The sequence below is a fragment of the Alexandromys fortis genome, unplaced genomic scaffold (assembly GCF_014885135.2).
Source record: "Alexandromys fortis isolate MF-2015 unplaced genomic scaffold, M_Fortis_MF-2015_v1.1 scaffold_28, whole genome shotgun sequence".
NCBI classification, from domain to species: domain Eukaryota; kingdom Metazoa; phylum Chordata; class Mammalia; order Rodentia; family Cricetidae; genus Alexandromys; species Alexandromys fortis.
The window spans coordinates 489,623-509,661 of record NW_026067901.1 but is presented as its reverse complement, the minus strand read 5'-3'; the positions used below and the strand labels follow the sequence as shown (position 1 = coordinate 509,661).

The 20,039-nt window shown below is 49.5% G+C and overlaps 1 protein-coding gene across 1 annotated transcript in view; it reads right to left on the bottom strand.

Moving 5' to 3' along the window:
- Positions 1-297: 297 nt before the first annotated feature.
- Vdr (vitamin D receptor) overlaps positions 298-20,039 on the bottom strand; it is a 52,675-nt gene continuing 32,933 nt past the window's right edge. The window contains 6 exon segments of the mRNA XM_050130905.1: positions 298-3,380; positions 4,546-4,662; positions 4,845-4,996; positions 12,158-12,329; positions 15,004-15,115; positions 15,337-15,521. Coding sequence (XP_049986862.1) covers positions 3,121-3,380; positions 4,546-4,662; positions 4,845-4,996; positions 12,158-12,329; positions 15,004-15,115; positions 15,337-15,521 — 998 coding nt within the window. The 3' untranslated portion in view covers positions 298-3,120.

Here is a 20,039-nt window from a genome sequence, read left to right as displayed (position 1 = left end):
AATGCTCAGATGCTTCTTGGGGAGTGAGCACTCTGTGACCCAGCACCTCCAGTTTCACCATCTCTGAATGGAAACCTCCCTCATGTCCTCCCTAGGGTGGCAGCAGGTCTACCCATCATCTGTCACTCCGTCGGGGGCGGTAGAACATGGCAATTAATTAAAGGCTCCCAGAGATGGCTGCCCAGGTCTGAACCTCACCTCTCCCTCACCACCAGTGTAGCTGTGGGCAGTCGACCCCCTCCGCCATGTGAGGGCAACCTTCATTGGTCCTTATGAAGAGCAAACAAGTTGGTTTTCACGAGGCCTTTATTTACAGCGGTGCTTGTCACAGAGGGAGCGCTCACTGCGCAAGCGTGAGCTGTCTGGTACCCTCGGCAAAGCTTCTCATGGTTTATTTGACAAGATCTCAGAAAACATTTTTTTCTCTATGGGAATCTCTTTGGAGGCTCTTTAGATGGCTAATGTCCACCAGATTTGTCATTTATGTCCACCATCACTGTTGACCCGGCTTGGACTCCCCGACTTCCCTCCTCTTAGGCAGCAGGAAGATTCTCCTATCTTGAGAAATCTTGCTGCTTTTCCATTGTGGTGTCTGTATTTCCCTTCGTGTCTAGTAATACCTCTCAGAAGTGCGAGCTCTTTCAACGCCTACCTTCATGTGTTCAGAATAAACAAACTAGACATGCTTCTCAACCTTTCTTGGCCGGTTTGGTTTCCTCCTGCTCCTAGGATTCCCTTTGGGCGCTGCCTCAGTGGTGGGTCCTTGGGCTGATTAACTGGCCTGCTCTGGAGGCCTGTGGAGTTTCGTGGAGAGGGCAGGAAAGGAAGAGGACAGAGGGGGAAGTTTTCCAAAGACCGACACATGTTATTGACAAGACAACAGCAGCACACAGGGCTGAAGTGGAGAGTCCAAAAGCCAGGCCTTTGCACGGATGGGTGGGTGGGTTATTCTCTGGGGGAAGAAGGAAGTCCCAGATGGAGGTTTGCTCTAAAATCCAGGGCTTCCCCAAATCCTGGGCCATCTACCAGAGAAGTGGAAACAGGCTCGATATAAAACGGCCCAGGGCCATAGTTCAGAGTTTCTCCAGGCCTGGGGACGTTTCTGAGTATGAGAGCCCCAGTAAACCCTGCTGTTCTCTAATGGCAAGTTCTTGTTATAAAGGCGCTGAAGTCCTTAACAAGTTTCAGACTTTCCCTCCCAATGAACAGTGAGCTGGATCAGTGTGTTCTGCAGCTAAAATCAAAAGTCTCTCTGTAGTTTTTTAAGCAGTAACAATAATCATCAGTGTACAATCTTTACACACACACACACACACACACACACACACACACACATTGCTGATTCAGGTGCTGCCACCTCGGTGTTAGGACACAGTCTAGGTGGGGTCTAATTCCGAAAACAACCCTGATCTAAGAAATTTAAAACGAAACCTTCTGTCTGCAGCATGAGAATGTGGCCCCAGATGCTTTCCACTTGAATTCTGGGACACGCAGGGCAAGGTGGATACTAATGGTTCTTGCAGTGTTAAATCTGTCTTGTCCCAGGGTTTCTGGGGAATACAAAAAAATGTAACTATGTTTTCACTGACCTTAGCACTGTACTGCTGCTTTCAATGGGGCCGTGTTCCCTAAATCAAGCATTCACCTAAGGACCTTCTATGAGTCCCCCTATGAGAACCTCTTCTGTATGGGTTCCACACACCCATGATCAGAAAGGGGTGTACTTGGGGTGAGTGAGAACAGGGTTCCAAGCTCCTGGGCTGGGCTGCTACAGAAAAGTGGAGTTTGAAGATGTGCACCTAGCCCATCGCCCGTCCATTTCATAGGCCTCCCTTGACTTAGGGTTGTGGGTGGAAATCAGGGAACTGGTCCCATATCTTTGCACGCCACACGTTCTGATCATCCCTCTCTGTCTCCGGAGGTGAGGAGTGATCCTGTCTGGTTTTCTATCTGGATAGCAGGCTTGGAGCTCCATTCGGGGAGCTCTTGGCTTTCCCCCATCTCCTTCTAACAGGAAGAAAAGGTAGCTCCCCTAGGCAAATGAGGGGAGACACTGCTGCTCCAAGTAGGGGTGACGGGGAAGCTGAGATAACTTCTGGGACATTCTTGGTGAGCTCCCTGGAAGCCAGAGAAAAAGGGTCTTTTCTAGGTAGGTGGTAAGGCACTGGTAGGGTAAGGGGTGAAGACAGGGCTGGGGATCTTCTGAAAGTTGGGGACATTTGGTCCTGACACACGTGTAGGTAAGAGGAGCGGTCCCACTATCTCCAGGCTGAGGGACCCTTGACTTGATGACAAGGACAGAGGGGTCTCATTCATTGTCCTGTGGGAAGAACAGGCTGGCTCTGTGCCTCTTTACTTGGCCTGTGCCCCATCCCCTGGGGCATATCCTTAGGTTCTTTCTAGGTCAGTGGTTCTGGGATGGGGAAGAAGCCCCCTGGTCCAGAGGTCCTGGCCCCAGGGAATTCCCATGGCAAAACTTCAAAGGTGGGAACTCTGGAGCTAGGTGAGTACTCAATGGTTAGTGTGGTAGTGTATTTGGTCATCTTGGCAGTGAACAAGTCCATGAGTATCATGGCAGAGGAAGGAGGCCCCACATTGGGCCCTGGGATGGAATAGCACACAATGGCGGCAGCATGAGATGGGATGCAGGGGATGTATGTGGGTACCCTTTTTTTGGCAGGGGTAGGGGATTTCCCATTAGGCTCTGGGTTGGTGGGGCTGGAGTTGGGGGGAGGTACAGGTACCTGTCCCTGAGACATGGGCACATTTCTCCTGCCTGCCTCCCTTGACACAAGCAGTAGCCCCTTATAATGTGAGCATCCCCAGGCAGGGCTCTGCCTTCGGCCTCTGCCCTCTATGCCCGCTTGAGTTTCTTTGTCAAATGAGTAGCAGTCTCTCCTTAACTGAAGTCTCAAGGGACAGGGCCAACCTGTGATCTGCAGGAAAGGGAGACAGGCTGGGCAGGGGAAAGGATGGGCCAGACAAACGTGGGCAATGGCAGAGGAAGGACTGAACTCCAGAAGGGGGCAGGAGGCACTGCTGGACTGCAACCTGCCCAGAGCCTGGGCACGGGGCCCTGGAGGAACAGCCCCACCCAGGCACCGCTGCAGGCTACCCTGGTCAGGAGATCTCATTGCCAAACACCTCCAGCACAAGGGGTGTGAGCTTCATGCTATTCTCGGGCTGGAAGGAGATGGAGCGATACTGCTTGGAGTGTTCCTCATTGAGGCTTCTCAGGTCAGCCAGCTTCTGGATCATCTTAGCGTAGAGCTGGTGGCTGCCTGGCGGTGGGTGGCGGCAGCGGATATAGGTCTGCAGCGTGTTGGAGAGGCGGTCCTGAATGGCTTCAACCAGCTTGGCGTCTTGTACCCCAGGTCGGTCTGTGTCACAGGGATGGAGGAAGACACAGGGACACTCAGCTGCATTCCTTGCCTCTCACTTTCACAGTCATCTATCCACATAGATACCCTTGTCAGTGTTCACCCAATGACATCCCACTGTATTTGGGACCAAGTCCTTCCATGGAATCCTCTGGTCCTGCCCCACATCACCTCACTCCTTTTGTCTCTAGGTTCAGTCTTTGGTATTCAGATCTTCCACACTGGCCTCTTCCCTCTTCCTGGAAGTCAGCTCTCCACTCTGTCTGCCTGACTGCTCGTCAGGACTCAAAGCCCTTCCTGAAGAAGGCTGTCCTGATACCCCCTACCTCCCTGCCCCAGATCTACCTCAGGATCTCTCTTGTAGTATCACATCATCCTCATATTCAAAACTCTCACCATAGTGAAAATGAGCAGATACTAGCATTCATTTCCCCGCTAACCTTCTTGAGGGAAAAGTCTATCTTGTTTGCTGCGACGCCCTGAGCCTTGCCTAGTGCCTAGCCATAGCAAGTGCTCAGTAAATCATGACTGAGCATGTGAATGAGTGAGTACATGCCAGCTGGGCACCAGGAGGGAAACCTATGCCTCTTCCCTGGACCTTCAGCCTGGGAAGTATTCCTGGGCACAGACCACTAGTTTTCCCCTGTGCACACGTGGTCCAGGCTGAGCCGGCACTGTATTCCTTGGACTTTATCACCAATATAACATCTCTAAGACCACAACAACCCCCTTCTTAGTCTTTTACCACCTTGGGTCACGGCTCACAGCCTCCAAAGTCAACTCAGGCAGAAGCATCCATTGCTCCACAAGGGTTTGTGCCCTGCCTCTGAAGAACCTTGGGTAATGGGAAAGTTCATCCCAGTTCAGACAAGAACAGAACCTGAGTACTGGCAACACCCAAGCCCTATGTGTGGCCTGTGGAACCCTGTTCATCTGGTTCCTCAAAGTCCTCTGAATCACCCTGGCTTCCACGGGACAAAGTCACATGTGTTGAAGGACCCCTCCACATGCCAAATGGGCTATGCAAACTCAGCAAAGTGAGCGTTTCCTTATTTAACTTTCTTGTTCCCTGCTCTCTCAGACTGCCCCACTGACTCTGAGCGGGGCTTTACCACGTCCCCACCATGCCCCAGGTCTCTCCGTGCCTCCCTGCTCGGCTCCATACCTGGGGAGACGATACAAATGGCCATGAGCAGGACATGTTCCTCCTCGTGTAAGTTCAGCTTCTTCAGCCCCACCTGGAACTTTATGAGGGGCTCAATCAGCTCCAGGGTGTGCCCAGCTGTGAGAGAGAGAGAGAGAGCGCGTGAGCAGCCAGCGTGAGAGCAGAAGCATCCACCCTGCCCGTCTCTCCCCGCTGCTGCCCCCTCTTCTTCCAGGTGCCTGGTCACAACCCCCAGAGTTCAGAGACTATAGAGCCAGAGTCTGGGAACTGGGGAAAATAGAGGAGGAGTCTAACCGCACCTTTGGTGACGTCAGTGATATCATACTTGTAGTCCTGGGCGCCACAGTCCCAAGTCATGTCATCCATGGTGAAAGACTGGTTGGAGCGCAGCATGATAACCTCAATGGCGCTTGACTTGAGCAGGACAATCTGGTCGTCAGAGGTGAGATCCCTGTGGGGGAAGGCGGGAAGGGAGAAGTCAGGCAACCAGTAAAAATCTGCAAGTCACAGGCACCTGTTTAGTGTTTCGACAGGGATCTCCTGGAAGGTAAGAGTGTGTCTGGGAGGCAAGAAGAGACCAAGACTTTCCCAGAAGCTCAGTGACCGATGGCAGAGGCTACTATGGTCAGGAGGAAGGGACAGCCACAGAAAGCCCCCTGTGTTTTGGTATGTACCACAGGTTTGCAGAAGGCATTGGCAGAGTCACCATCAACACCTCTGCGTTTTTTCCCAGTTGTCCATCTCTGTAGCAAGCTTAGCCACCTCTGTCTCCAGGATACATGTTGGGCCGTGACTTTATTCTTGCTCTCTCTAGGACAGCTCTGGCTCAGAACGCCACTGTGTTTGTTTTTGGTCTGGGTGTCTGTGGTGGCCAGAGGCTGATGTCCAATGTCTTCTGTTGAATGCTGTGTCTGGAGATCGGACCACTTGCTGAACCCAGAACTTGCTGCTTCAGATTGACTGCCCAGTTAGTGAGCCACAGGGAACCCCTCTCCTCCCTTCCCTAGCACTGGGGTTACAGATGCATACTGCACATCTGGCTTTCATGTGCATGTTGAGGATCCTAACTCAGGCCCTTAAGCTTGCACAGCAGTCGGCTGATCTCCTGAGCCGTCTCCTTTGTGGGGTGGTTTGAACGAGAACGGCCCTCATAGGCTCATATATTTGAATGTTTAGTTACTAAAGAGTGGAGTTGTTTGGGAAGGATTAGGGGGTTTGACCTTGCTGGAGTAAGTGTGCTCATGTTGGAGAAAGTGTGTCACTAGGGGTGGGTGGGTTTTGAGGTTTAAAGAGCCCAAACCAGGCTCAGTGGTCCTCTCTCTGCCTATTGCCTGTGGATCAGCATGGAAAAATCTGTTACTGCTTGCTGCAGCGCCATGCCTGTCTGCTTTCTGCCATGGTGATCATGGACTAACCCTCCGAAACTATAAGCCAGGCCCCAGTTAAAATGCAAGTGTTACGTTGGTCATTGAGTCTCTTCACAGCAATATAACACTAAGACAATGGCTCTCTCCATGGTTTGTGCAAGGGCCTCCTACTAGAATCCCAGAGTCTCACGGCTCTCATTCATCTTTCCCATTGCTGCTACAGGGCAATGTCATTCCTTTGCACGAGATCCTCCCTAGGATCAAGCCCAGACTCCACAGCTTGGCTCCCCTTTCCAGGCCTCTTTCCCATAACAAATGCCACCACCCATCCGTTCTTGCGACATGACACCACTCTGCATTCAATTGTGATGCTCCCCTACACAGCGTGCCTTTGAGGATGCTCAGTTTCAGCTAGGAGTCACTCTTCCTTTCAATTTTTTTTAAATTGCATTAATTTATCTTGTGTGCATAAGCCACAGTGCATGGGTGGAGGTCAAAAAAGGTAACTTCAGAGAGTGTCTACTCTCCTTTTAGCAAGTGGGTCCCGTGGATGGAACTTGACAGCAAGAGCCTCTGCTTTTTGTATCATCTTGCCAGGTTCAGAAACACCTTCCTTTAAGGTTCCATCACACCTTCTGGTCTCAAAACCAAGTGTGATCTTGCATGGAGTCTGGCCAGATCAGCAGAGTCGGTTCTTTCTCTGCCACCAGGGCATACTGATGGTGCTCACTTTCCCCCTTTCCTTCTTGTGCTTGCCTCTGCCTCTTTTGTTTTGTGTTCTGGACTCTGGGGTTCTGCGTAGCCCAGGCTGGCATTCTCTCTGCCTCCTGAGAGCTGGAATCACCACTCCCAGCTCTAAGCTTTGTTTATACTTGAGAGCCAACACCATCTCTTAATTGCGCTATTGTTTCCCACAGAATCATCACTGAACCCTGAGTACAAGAGGATCAATAAACACGTTGATGTGACAGGAGGCCAATCATTGCAGGCTTCTGAGTCAAGAACTGGGCTTGTCTGAGCAGCGGCAGAGAAAGGCAGTTGATAGGCCAACTCACTTCTGGCTTTCCCTGCTTTCTTTTCCTGACCGTCTAGACGCCTCTGTAGGAGTCTTCTGTAGACAGGCTAAAATGCTTTCTGCAACACTTAGTGTGTAAGTGCAGGACACGGACAATAGATGATGGGAAGTGGAAGGCTTCCACGGTTAGGCGGCAGGCCAAGGATCGGGACTGAGAAACTCCAGTCTAGGTGGGAGGGTCCCACTGGAGACTGCGTGGCCAGCTCCTCTCCAGCACACTTGATGAATGGTGGTGACATGGCGGCTGCAGATTTCTCCAAGAGCGGAGCTCACAGCCTCTGGTTCCAGCTGTGAGGATCCAGCTCCTACATCAATTGCCTCTTCTTCTATTGAGCTATAACCAATAGGGCCATATACATGTGCAATGTCCTAATGGCACACAGAACTGGCAAACTTCTCTATTAGCTGTGAGGACCCCTAACCAGAGCTAATTGAATGCTTTTATTTTAAATTTTTAATTATTATTATTATTATATTGTGTGTTGGGGGTGCATGTGTGCTATGACATACTTGTGGAGGCCAGGGAACAATTCTGGAGAATCAGTTTTCTCTCCTCTTCCTCCACCATGGATTCTGGGAAATTTGAACTCAGGGCATCAGGCTTATGCTGACAAGTACTTTCATCTGCTGAGCCATTTCACCAGTCCTGGCTTTTTGCTTTTTAAAGGGAACTACTGTGTCCTTCTTTTGTAAATAGATTAACAACGTGGTGTCTAAATGCTCCTAAGTATAAATAATCAATGCATGTCAAAACAGCAAAAACCAACCAGGTGTAGTGATTCATGTCTATGATAACATTTAGCAGACTGTAGCTGGGGAGGTGATTGTGCATTTGAATCCAGCCTGGGCTACATAGTGAGTTCCTGACCTCCCTGAGCTTCTAAGTTGAGACCCGGTGTCAGAAACAAACAATCAAACGCTAACACTGCCTCCATCTGAGTTTTAGCTCACTATTAAATCTTTGGAAATTACAGAATAAGTATAAGAGAAAATAAAAATTATTTTTTAAAAAAAGAAGAAAAGAAAACTCAGCTTAGTTCTCAATAGGCTGTGTCATACTGCACCCCAGCTATATACGAGGCGTCTGGTCACTTCTCACTCCGGGTACTCCCTGTGGCTGTGAGGGGGGTCTGTGCTCTACTCAGCACAGGTCTCTGGAGGTGAGCAGTCATGCCTGCTGCTTTGAGGATCGGTGTTTACTGTGGTCCAGACGTCCACCTACCTTGAGGAAAGCTACAGTGGCCGCGCACTCTATCCATAGCGGAGAAATGCGGAGCCTTCTGAGATGGTTCCCAGCAAGTACCAGCCCAGGGCCTGGCCAAGTGTCATCTCTCCCAGCCTAGTCAGTCACTATTCACATCTATGATCACGTCTATGCACTCAGAGGTGTGCCTTGCCTTGGAACTAAGCTGCTGTCTGGCAGCCCCTCCCTGCCTGTCTTCCCACGGTGTCTCCAGCAGGTTTCCAGCAGAGTTCTTATCTCTGGGCAGCTGTAGCTTACATGCTTATCTCTTCTATCTGACACCGAGTCCCTGGAGGCCAGAGATGGTGTCCTAATCAACTTCCATCCCTCACGGTTTAGACAAGGAAGCTGCTGGTAGGAAAGATACCAGGTTGTGAGGGAGAGGGTGAAGGAAGCCTCTAGGGCCTGTGACTGGAGGGCCCTGGATATGGAAGAGACAGCAAGGCTGCAGGCGGTTAGCTCCTGAAGCTGGGTTTGGGCAGCTGTGGCCTTGTAGCCTCTTCCCTGGGACTGCAGTCTGCGTGCAGTCAGCCTTGGTAGCCACCACTGCTCCCGGCCATTTAGAAGCTGCTCCTGACACTACCTCCTCCAGGTACTTCTGCAGTGCAGAGAGAGGTTTGTGGGTGAGCTGCAGCAGAGGAGGGAGAGGAGGTAGAAGGAAGGAGCAGAGCCAAGGGAGCACCGCTGTGCTGTGCATGCCCAGAAGAGCCCAGGAACTGCCGCCCTGGGCTGGTTCTGTGCCCATGCTGGAGTCTCATCCCAACCCTGGTCCCCTCACCCTCTCAGACATCTCATAGTGCCTTCCCCACCTGTCTCCCTCGCCTTCGGGCAGCAAGATCAAAGCTGCCAGGGACATAACTACTGTTCTCAGGAAAACACAGCCCCTTGGTGTGGAAATCACAGACCCAGAGAGCTACTGGGCTGGCTCTCATCCAGGTATGGCACCCCTTCTGTCTAGTCAGGGTATCCATATTAGCATACTTCCAGAGCTCTGGCAAAGGCCTGGCCCATTTTTCTTATAAAACAATCTGCCACCTGGCAGTGCTGGCACACGCCTTTAATCCCAACACTCGGGAGGCAGAGGTAGGCAGATCTTTGTGAGTTCAAGGCCAGCCTGATCTACAAGAGCTAGTTCCAGGACAGGCTCTAAAACCAAAAACAAAAACATAAAAAAAGAAAGAAAGAAAGAAAGGAAGGAAAAACAAAACTAAAAAACCAAAACAAAACAAAATAAACAACAACAACCCCCCCCCAAAAAAAACAAAAACCACTCTGCTGAGCTGTCTCAGGTCATGCTGAAGAAAGAAGAGCCGACCTGAGGGTGTTCATCATCAATGTAACCCATTTTGCAGCAATACCTGGGTGGTTCTTGTGTTTGCTCATGCGTATCTCACTTTAGCCATGACTACAGGGCTAGGCTAGTGAATCCCGTGGGGAAATGGACCCCCAAAGGAAAGGAAGGAATAGGTCATCTCAGCCGTGGAGAGAGAAATGGAGGAGAGAAAGTAATAATAAGAGCTAAATAATAAATAATGAGATATGGGGGCAGGGGACAGAAGCTGAGGTACTCAAGAGGGGGGAGTGTTAGGTGGTCTGGATGCATGATGGTTGCCTCTGCCTCCTCCAAACACCAAACTTCAGCACATAGAGGGGGCTCAGGGGCAACCTGTTCAACCTTGCCCCTACTAGAGTGAGGAAAAATGAGATTGCTTCTCAGATTCAGGTGGAGGCCAGCTGCTGCCAGGACTTGGGTTCCTTGGGGTGTTTTGTTTTGTCTTGTTTCTAGTTGTTTACACAAAACAAGACTTTGGAAGGCACGGAGCTACCAAACAGCAGCGTGCAGCACGGTAGAAGGAGTTGGAACTTGTACTAAACAAAATGTGTTGCCAGTTCCATGACCAATCTCTGAGGGTGAAGCGGGCCTCATTCCATACAGGAGACCGGTGTGCCCACCTGGCTGACAGAAAAGTCCCTGGCCCTCTCAGCCACAGCTGAAGGTGCAGCGCGGTGGGGCGGGGAGGGGGTTCTCAACACGGCCTGTCATGTTGCTCTTCTACGTTAGCCACACTGACTCCGTCAGAGCTGGTGAGAGCTATAGGGCAACACGCAGGCGGCTGTCTCCTGGCCGAAACCAGCCTGGAGGTGCTGCGTTAGGTCCGTGGACTACCCCTGTTGAGAGGATGGTGTGGTAATTTCAACAATAACTAATTGCTTTCCTTCACAGGGAAAGGCTGACAAATCCACGAAAAAACCCTCATGTTAGCTTCTGTCCAAAGGCGGCCAATGTTAAAGTCACTTGCAGCTCCCAGGACTCAGCACCGGACCCTAGTTCAGCACCTGCAAGCAATCTGGCCTCAGTTATTGCTAGCTTGGGAAGGGATGACAACATTGTTTTGTACTGACTGACTTCTTCCTATTTCTTGACCATGTTATATACAGGCTATATGGAAATGTACCCAGTGAACTTTGGGAAACAATGAAGAGATTGAATACAGATCTAACCATATATATAGTGACAATACTGTATTGTTTTAAGAATATTTAAGGTGTGGTGACACCCGCCTTTAATCCCAGTACTTGGGAGGAAGATGCAGGCAGATCTCTGTGAGTTCGAGGCCAGCCTGGTCTACAAAGTTAGTTCCAGGATAGCTAGGGCTGTTACACAGAGAAACCCTGTCTCAAAAAACAAAACAAAACAAAAAAGAATATTTAATACTGCATGGATATTCAGATGTAAGTATTATATATGCCTATATATATACACACGCACACACACGTGAGTGTATGTGTGTGCATGTTCAAATGTGCACATATGTATGTGTGTGGAGGCCAGAGATTGTCAATGGGCAACCTGCTTGATCTCTCATTACTTAATATATTGAGGCAAGGTCTCCCTGAGTCCTAGAGCTGGCTGATGTGACTAGTCTATGTAGCCAACTTGCCCTGGGGATCCCCTCTCCCTCTAAATGCTGGGGTTACAGGACTACTAGTTACGCTAGCCTGAATTTTTTTTTTACCTTTATTTTTATTTAACGTGTATGGGTGTTTTGCCTGTGTATGTTTGCATAGCATATGAATGCAGTACTTGTGGAGGCCAGAAGAGGGTATTAGATGCCCTGGAACTAGAGTTACAGACAACTGTGGGCTACCATGTAGATACTGGAAATAGACTTGGGTCCTATGGACAAACAGGCTTTTAACTGCCGAGCCAGCTCTCCGGTCCTGGCCTGACTGCCTTATGTGAGCACTAAGGATCTGAACTCTGCTCTTCACGCTTGTACAGTGCTGTTAACCCCGCAGTTATCTCCCCAACTGCACATGTAATTATTATTAAAATAAATCTGACATGAGGGAGCAAAATCTGTATGAAGGAGTCTATAAGGCAGGACACTTACTCTAGTAGAACTCTCTGTCTCCATCCTATTTGGTCATGTATGCCAGTGAACCTGTCTCCAGTTTTCTAGGATTCCTGGATTATTTCACAAGTCCGGAAGTCCTGACATTGTCCTCGCTGTCACTTCATCCTGGCCTCGGAACTGGATGTGCAGGAACTTTCTAGGCTTAATCTAAGGGGTTTATGTGAGGACTAGTTTCGAGCCAGCAGGGCTCTAGTGGGAGACAGCGGTAGGGAACTAGAGCTCCTTGGCCTGCTTCTGACACCCTAAAAGGACCCTAGCTGGTCACGAAAGCTGGGTGGGAAGTCATTTCATCATCCAGAAAGCTAGCACTGGAGTTGCTCTCAGAACCATCTCTCCATGCAGTGCTAGGCAACTACACATGCTAAAGGGCTGTCCTGCCCTGGTCCTGAGGTCCTGCGGGGGGGGGGGCAGGCGCTCTGGGATGGGGGAAGCAGTAGAAGATTGCTAAGTATCATCTAGTTCCACCCAGAATTCTGTCAGTCTCCCACACATTTCAAGAACTTCTTACTTGAATCCGGGGATCATCTTGGCAAAGCCGATGACCTTTTGGATGCTGTAGCTGACCAGGTCCGCCAGGTGAGGCAGCATGGAGAGCTGTGAGAGATCCAGGCTCACAGAGGGGTCATCAGAGTCCTCTTCATTCAGATCCAGGTTGGAAAAGTTGGACGGTTCCATCATGTCTGGGGGAGATGATGAAAAAGAGGGAGTTACTTAAGGACATCCCGGCCAGGCATTTCTGTGAGGACCTCATTGCGTGACCCTATCGTGACTGCCTTTCCCAGGGTTGCTCTCCCTCCCTAGGCTCTCTCTGGGTCTCTCCCCATCTCTTATTTCAGCTTTTTGAGACAGTAAATCCAAGAAGCCAGAGACACTCGATGGGGGGGGGGTAGTCCTTCTTAGCTATAATTTTGCAAAGCATGAAGTCTTCCTAAGAACTCAATTAAAACTGTAGGGCAAAAGCTCACTTCCTCAACCCATGGGGCAAAAAGCTCATTTCTGTTATGATCAAAGAATTACAAGGTAGAGAATATTTACATTTTCCAACTATACGTTGGAGACAAACAAAGTCAATGCTGGTATTTGTAAAGTCTGAAGCATTGAGGACGCTCTTATGCAGTGATGGGTGCAGCAGGACAGGTGAGGTTGTTCAGGGATTCTAAACTATCTGAAACTAGGAGCAAAAAGCCTTCAGTTGCCGAGTGTGGCCATGTGCACCTGTAATACCAGCTCTCAAGAGGTGGAGACAAGAGAAGTGAGACATGGTCTCACTATGTAGCTCTGGCTGGCCTGGAACTCACCACCTGCCTCTACCTCTAGCACCTGAGTAGAGCGATTAAGGGTGTCTCCCCCGCCCTGCAGAGAGACAGAGAGAAAGAGAGAGAGAGAGAGAGAGAGAGAGAGAGTTTATCATTATGTATGTAGTGATCCCACTTGCATGCATTCATTATAAGAAAAAAATTGAAATAAGTATAAATGTTTTTACCCAGAAGAAAAACTAAAAAAACTAGGAACCAATGCAGATATCCAATGGTTGGAGATTTTGATATGTTATATGTTATTATATTTCAGGACACTATTTCGTCTTTAAAAACTTTAGTCTTAAGTTTTTAAAATTTTAGCATTCATGGGTGGTGGTGGTGATGGTGGTGGTGTGTGCGCGCGCGCTGCGGTCGCATGCAGAGGTTAGAGGACAATTTGTGAAGTTGTCTCCTTCCATTTTTACATGAGTTCCAGGGGTTAAACTCAGGCTGTGGGGCGTAGCAAGTGCTTTGCCCACTGAGTCACTCTGTGGTCCTCAAGCCATCGTCTTGATGCATAATATCTAGAAATTTTAGATGTAGTTTTTCTATTTAACTTGTATGACTGTTTTGCCTGTGTGTATATATGTGTACCACATGCATGCCTGGCGCCTGTGGAGGCCAGAAGAGGACACTGGAGCCCCTGAAAGTGGAGTTTTGGGCAGTTGTGAGCACCACGTGGGTGCTGGAAACCAAACTTGGGTTCTCTGCAAGAGCAACTGGTGTTCTGACCCGAGCCAGCTTTCGAGTCTCCATTGATATACGGCTAAGAGAAGAGAAACAAAGCATAAGGCTACACCGCAAAGTTCCACTTCTGGAGGGAAGTAGAAAGACATGTCCAGGTGGGCAGTCTCTTCCTTCGAGCAGCAGGGGTGAAGATCATGCTATGCAACCAAATCATCTCCATTTTCTAAGTATCGATGGTGAATGTGTGTGACTTTCGTATAGTAACTTTGAAATGGTCTCATTCTACCTTTCTTAATTTGTAAATATACTATACTGAACATACCATTGGTGGGTGTAAGGACCTTGGAGCAATGAACTTATGAAAAGTTTAAAATCACCAGCACCCAAGAGGCATAGGCAAGTGATTTTTCTCTGAGTTCCAGACCAGCCTGGTCTACATAGCAAGCTCCAAGACAGCCAATGTTACATAGTAAGACCCTGTTTCAAAGTAAAATAAAAAAAATAAATAATAAAACTACCTAAAGGACATATGTGATTATTAAAAGCTGAACTACTTGTCCCTAACTGGGACAATGACTGTGTTGTCAGATGGAAACAGAATGAGTACTTGGGGTGGGGGTGGGGAATCCCAATGAGGGGAGGGGAGGGAGCGCCAGTCACAAGTCACGCCCAGTGCTTTTCTCTGAAGTCTGACCACCTCTCTCCTTTCACTTCCGGTGGGTAGGCACTAGCACCCCGTCTCAGTCTGTGCACGGGGGTGTGGAAGAGTCTGGAGCTCTCATGTCTGAAGGCTAGAGTTACCCAGGAGGTGTGTGCGCGTGGTGGTGGGGGTTCCATCCCCACCTTCTTCCAGGCCCTGAGAGGAGAACACCAGAACTGGGTGAGAGATAGAGGCAGAGAGGACAGGGCACCATGAGGTAGGGACGGATGGGGCAGGAATGTATATGGGAGCCCAAAGAGAGAAGTACAGCATCCCAGACTCTGAGGAGTTGAAGGCGACGGGTTGTCGGAGGTCACAGCGCTCAGGCTTGCGCCCTTCCCGCCTCATACCTCATCTTCCTAACTCAGTTCCACCTTTCAAAGAGTCCAGGACTAAGACATTGGGTAGTGACCTCCAGGTCATTCCAGGGAGGAAGTCAAGGATAGAGCTTGGCTCAGAGGCTGAGCTTGGACCCAGATTTGTACAGCCAGAACCCCAGCTTGGCTCTTCCCAGCATGCATCTTGCACAAGACAGCCCTCTTTCTGTGAAAGAAGGGCTGTGTCCCACTCACAGTATGAAAATGGAAGATTTCTGTCCCTTCCCCCTATAGCCTAAGAGCCACGAGGTGGATGCTTTCCCCCAGTTTGCTTGGTGGAAGGGCTTCTTACCTAGTGAGGTGGTTTACAGATCGGAGCTGGAGGAGGAGGAGGACACCCCGGAGAAGCTGAATGTGGGCCTTTCAGGATAACTCTCCTCACTCCCATCCGCACGAACCGGAGGCTGGAAGGCAAAGATGAATTCTCAGAGATCCCTATTTGGGGGGTCACCTTCCTGCCTCTGAGAGCAACAGCTTCAGGGAAAGTCTGCAAGGGAAAGGGTTCACGGGGGCAGCAGGTCTCCATCCTTTCCCAGCTCCCTGACCCCCCAATTCCTGCTCCCCACACCTAGGCTATATCTGATTCTCCACTACCCCAGCTCAAGCCCTGGACCAGCAGACGAACCCGGAAATCCTTGAAGTAAGCATAGGTGGGGTCATAGGTCTTGTGGTGGGCCTCCAGCAGAATGGCTATGATGCGTTGCTGTTCCTCCGATAACTTCGGCCTTAGACTGTCCTTCAAGGCTTCTTCCTCTTTCCTCTTCATGATCATCTCCCGTTTTCGCTGCACCTCCTCGTCTGTTAGGATGACTGTGGGGGCGAGAAAAGGAACCTAAGGGATGGCCCAAAATTCCTCCCGGAACCCTTCCTCCACAGCTAAAGGGCTGGCACGGGAGGGGCTAGTTTGTGGGACCCAGCCATCATGTTAGCTCCAATGCCGTGACGTGGTGGAAACTGGATTTTCTAAGGTGAAAAGGCAGATGCGTGTGGGAGGAGTGGAGGTTTGTCTGGCAACGGGAAGTCCGTATTCTCAAGGACAAGATGTGGGACCTCGGGAAAACAGCAGGCTTTCTGGCTTCATAAAAAAAGAGCAGTTTGAAGCCTATGGTCTCGAGAGCACCACCCGCTCCAAGCTCCCTGCTTTGAGAACCGGATGTGACTGGCACAGTTACACGCTAGTCCTTGCTCATGCCTCACGCTCCACAGCTGTGTGGGCCTTTCCTTTCCTGCTGCGTGGAAGCTAGGGAAGCTGAGAAGAACCCCTTGAAGAGGCCATTTCCACATTCTCATTTCCTGACGTGGAACTCAGCCGCCCGCTTCACTCCAAACAATGCGAGAGTCTCTGTTCTTTTGCCCCTCTGCATAACAACATCTCAGTCTTTGAACCTGGTTACGCTTGGGACTTCTGCTCAAGGAATGTTTTGAGATCTCTTGGTGATCTCTGAAGACTGGAGCCTGATGGCCGGGGCCTGGGGCGCTCCTTCCAGTTGGCAGTAAATGGCTGGTCATGGGGAAGACTTTGTCACCTGCAGGCTGGTACAGGGGCATCTGCAGTGACCCCTGCCACCCTGTGTTGGGGCAGCTGCCTGCAAGGACAGCTTGGGAGCAGGGATGCCTGGCACAACAGCTGGGCAAACAGACTGCCTGGCCAGGGCTTGCAGAGCTCTGATGGTAGGAGTGGGCACTAGGGCCTCAGCCTGTACCTACTTGTTCTATGCTCAAGCTGCCAGGGCTGCCAGGGCATCTGCCCACAGAAGTGTGGAGTTTCACAAGAGCTGGGGAAGGAACCAGAACCAGAGAGTAAATGGGTTCTGGGCTTCAAGAGAAGTCCATTGATCTGAGCCTGTCTTGAAGGGAAGGGATGAGAGAAGTCAGTGGGGGTGAGGAAGTACCGATGGGAGGCAGGAATGGAGAATCAGAGCCACAGGCATAGCAGGAAAGGGAAATCTTAGAGAAAGATGGTGCCTTCTTCCCACAACCAAGGTGCACAGCCCAAAGAACAGTGCTGGAAGGAAGCCACGCCCAGGTGGCTGACTCATTCGCCCAAAGAGCTGCCAAGCCTCCTCTCACAGAGGGTGTCTTTCTGCTCAGCCCTTAGGAGGTCAGGCGGGGTGGGGGACAAAGGAGCTAGGAGCATCCCAAGGAAAGGAAGGGCCAAGGAAAGGCCTGTGGAGCCATGGCCAGGTGCCCCGTCTCTCCTGTCCGTGTGAAGGGTGGGCAGAGTGAGAGATGGGAGCTCAGGAGGCAGGGCTCTTCCTGCCTCACTGTGGGCGTCCACAGGCATGTTGATCAGCCTGGCAGATTTTGGTAGCCCTCCCAGGATTCCTGCTTAGGAGCTTCTGCATCTTTCCTGCTTGCCAGGACCAAATCAAAGGCAAGGCCTTTCATGATCTGGCTCAACTCTTTCCAACCTCATTCCTCAGCATCCTTGGACGCGGTTTCTGTTCTAGGCACGTCAGCGATGCCGAGCCGTAAACACAACCTGCTTACACTTGTGCTGGATGTCCGTCCCTGCATCTTCTCTACCTGACACCTACACACAGTCTCGTCTTCCCTCAGTGGCTAGCTTCTGATCTCTTTTCCATGAAGCCTTTTTTGATTGCCCTGATCTGCTCTGAGCTCTTGTTCTCATTCTTCATGCATAATTCGTGTTTTCCACACACACTGAGTCTCCCACTCTTTGAGACTCATAGCTGACACAGGTTTTAATAACTGTTGACCGAGAAACTTGAGAGATTCAAGGCCTGTTTTCCTAGTACACAGGATACCTACCCAAGGACAGGGGCTATGGCTTACAATTCTGTGTTCCCTCACAGGGGTCAGTCGGGGGATTCCTGCCACGGAGTATGACACCAGCTATCAAGAACATCAGCACAGAGTGTGTCTTCTCTGTAAGTCATTTTCTTGGGCACCGAGAGGCCTGTACTGGGCTGTCTGCAGTCTACTGTCAGGAATAGCTCTCAAAGCACACAGGTGAGTAACCCACCGAAGCTGACCTCTTTGATTTAAATTTAATTCTGATTGAAACGTTTCTAAGACAGACTGATCTGTCAGAGACCACGCGAACAATACAAGATTTTCTGATGCCTTCAGACTCTGCAAGCTCATGGAAGACTCCAGAACTGTACACTTTGGGGGTCTTTGTGTGATTTGGCACAGCTTCTGTCAATACCTCTGCCAAGTTATGTGTTGTCTGTGGTTTTGGTGCTTGTCTCTAGAGGCATGGCTTTCTTGCCCTTTGAAATTTATTTATTTATTTTTTAATTTTAGGAGTGTTTTGCCTGCATTGTGTACCATATGAATGCCTGGTGTGTGCAAAGGCCAGAAGAGGGCATCGGATCCCCTGGGACTGGAGCTACGCATGTTTCTGGTGCTGGGAATCAAATCCAGATCTTCTGGAAGAGCATATAGTGCTCTTACCCCTGAGCCATGGCTCCAGCCCTACCTGCCATTTGTTTGGTTCTCTCTCTCTCTCTCTCTCTCTCTCTCTCTCTCTCTCTCTCTCCCTTTCTTCTTTCCTTCCTTCCTTTCTTTTCTTTTTCTTTTTTGACAGGGCCTCACTATGCATCTCTGGATGTTCCAGTACTTGCTATGTAGACCAGCCTGATCTCAAACTCAAAGATACATTGGCTTCTACCTCCAAAGTGCTAGGTAAGTACCACCACATCCAGCCTTAAGATTACTTTTGAATTACTCGGGAGGCAGAGGCAGGCAGATCTCTGTGAGTTCGAGACCAGCCTGGTCTACAAGAGCTAGTTCCAGGACAGGCTCCAAAGCCACAGAGAAACCCTGTCTCGAAAAACCAAAAAAAAAAAAAAGATTACTTTTTAACTTTTGGGTCCTAGAATTTCTGGTGATCAAGTTTGGCATCATAAGATTAATGGGTGACTTAATTGGTTTTTTAAATGTACGAAGCATTATTATAACTACTTTTTGGGCATGGCAGTGGTGGCACATGCCTTTGATTCCAGCACTTGGGAAGCAGAGGCGGGAGGATCTCTGTGAGTTTGAGGCCAGCCTGGTCAACAAAGCAGGTTCTAGAGCAGTTAGAGCTGTTACACAGAGAAACCTGTCTCAAAAAACTGAAAATAAAGAGGTCCTCTTGCACATTGGTTCACTAAAACAACCTTTTAATGTAAATATCATCATTATTCCCATTTTGTAGAAGAGGAAACTGAGGCCCAAAGAGGTTGTGTGGCTTGCTCAGGGTAACACAGCTAACAACAGTAGAGCCAGCATTCAGACTTGAGCAGTCTGGTTCTGGGATGAATGGCCATGCCCACAAGTCCATCTGTCTCTGATTGTATTGAGCTGTAACTGATTAGTGGGACGCTATCTCTTAGACATGGAGTCCGGACATAAACTGTCCCAAGTAAAGCTAGAGTGTGAACAACTAAACGAACAAAATTCATCAGTAATTTACTTGAAAAAGACAAAGAAGATTCAGAATTAACTTCAGAGACAAGCAGCATAGTTCAGTAGGAAAAGTGACAGTCGGTAGAGTGCTTGCTTGCCAAGCTTACAACTTGGGGCCCGCCTTGTGGAAGGAGAGAACTCCCCCATAAGCTGTCTTCTGACCTCCACATGTGAGCTATGACACACGCCCCAGCCTAAATAAATAAACAAATAATTTAAAGTTCAGCGTCAACCTTTACCACTTCTCTTCCCAACTGCTTACATTGAATAGCAGCCATGGCCTCTCTGCTCAGTACTGGTGAAATCAAACTCGCTGGTCGCTGTCCAGAGCTTCCAGGAAGCAACACTAACTAGGGACAACCATACCTCATTCACATATTCACATACACTGTTGTGATTTGTGAAATAATTAGCTCAAAGGGCTTATTAACCTCTTAGGAATTTTAAAAATAATTTTCTTGGTGAATCGATACTTAGATGCTACTACTACAGGTCAGAGGTTATGAGATGCAGCCAGCGGTCTGGTAACTGGGGTCTGGGGAACTCTGCAATGGATGAGATTGAACGTCAGTAGTTGGCTTTGGTAGCCTGTACAGTCCCAGAGTCACTTTCCCCACTTCCTTGCAAATCTCTTGCGGGGAAACATGAAGTAGTTTGGCGTAAGTTATTTGCATGTAAAATATGTTTCCTGTCCAACAAAGCCTAGACTCGAGTTGGAAAGCCAAGATCTGCAAACATGAACAGTTTTCAAATGTGAAGGTGTCACTAGTGACCTCAGAACACCAAGGGAGAGGATGTAACTCTTCCCCCCAAATGAATGACTCAGACAATATCAGATTTAGGCTAAGCTTACTGGTCTCTATAGATCGATGAAGATCTAGAAGAAGTATGTGGAGAGCTGATATTCACTTA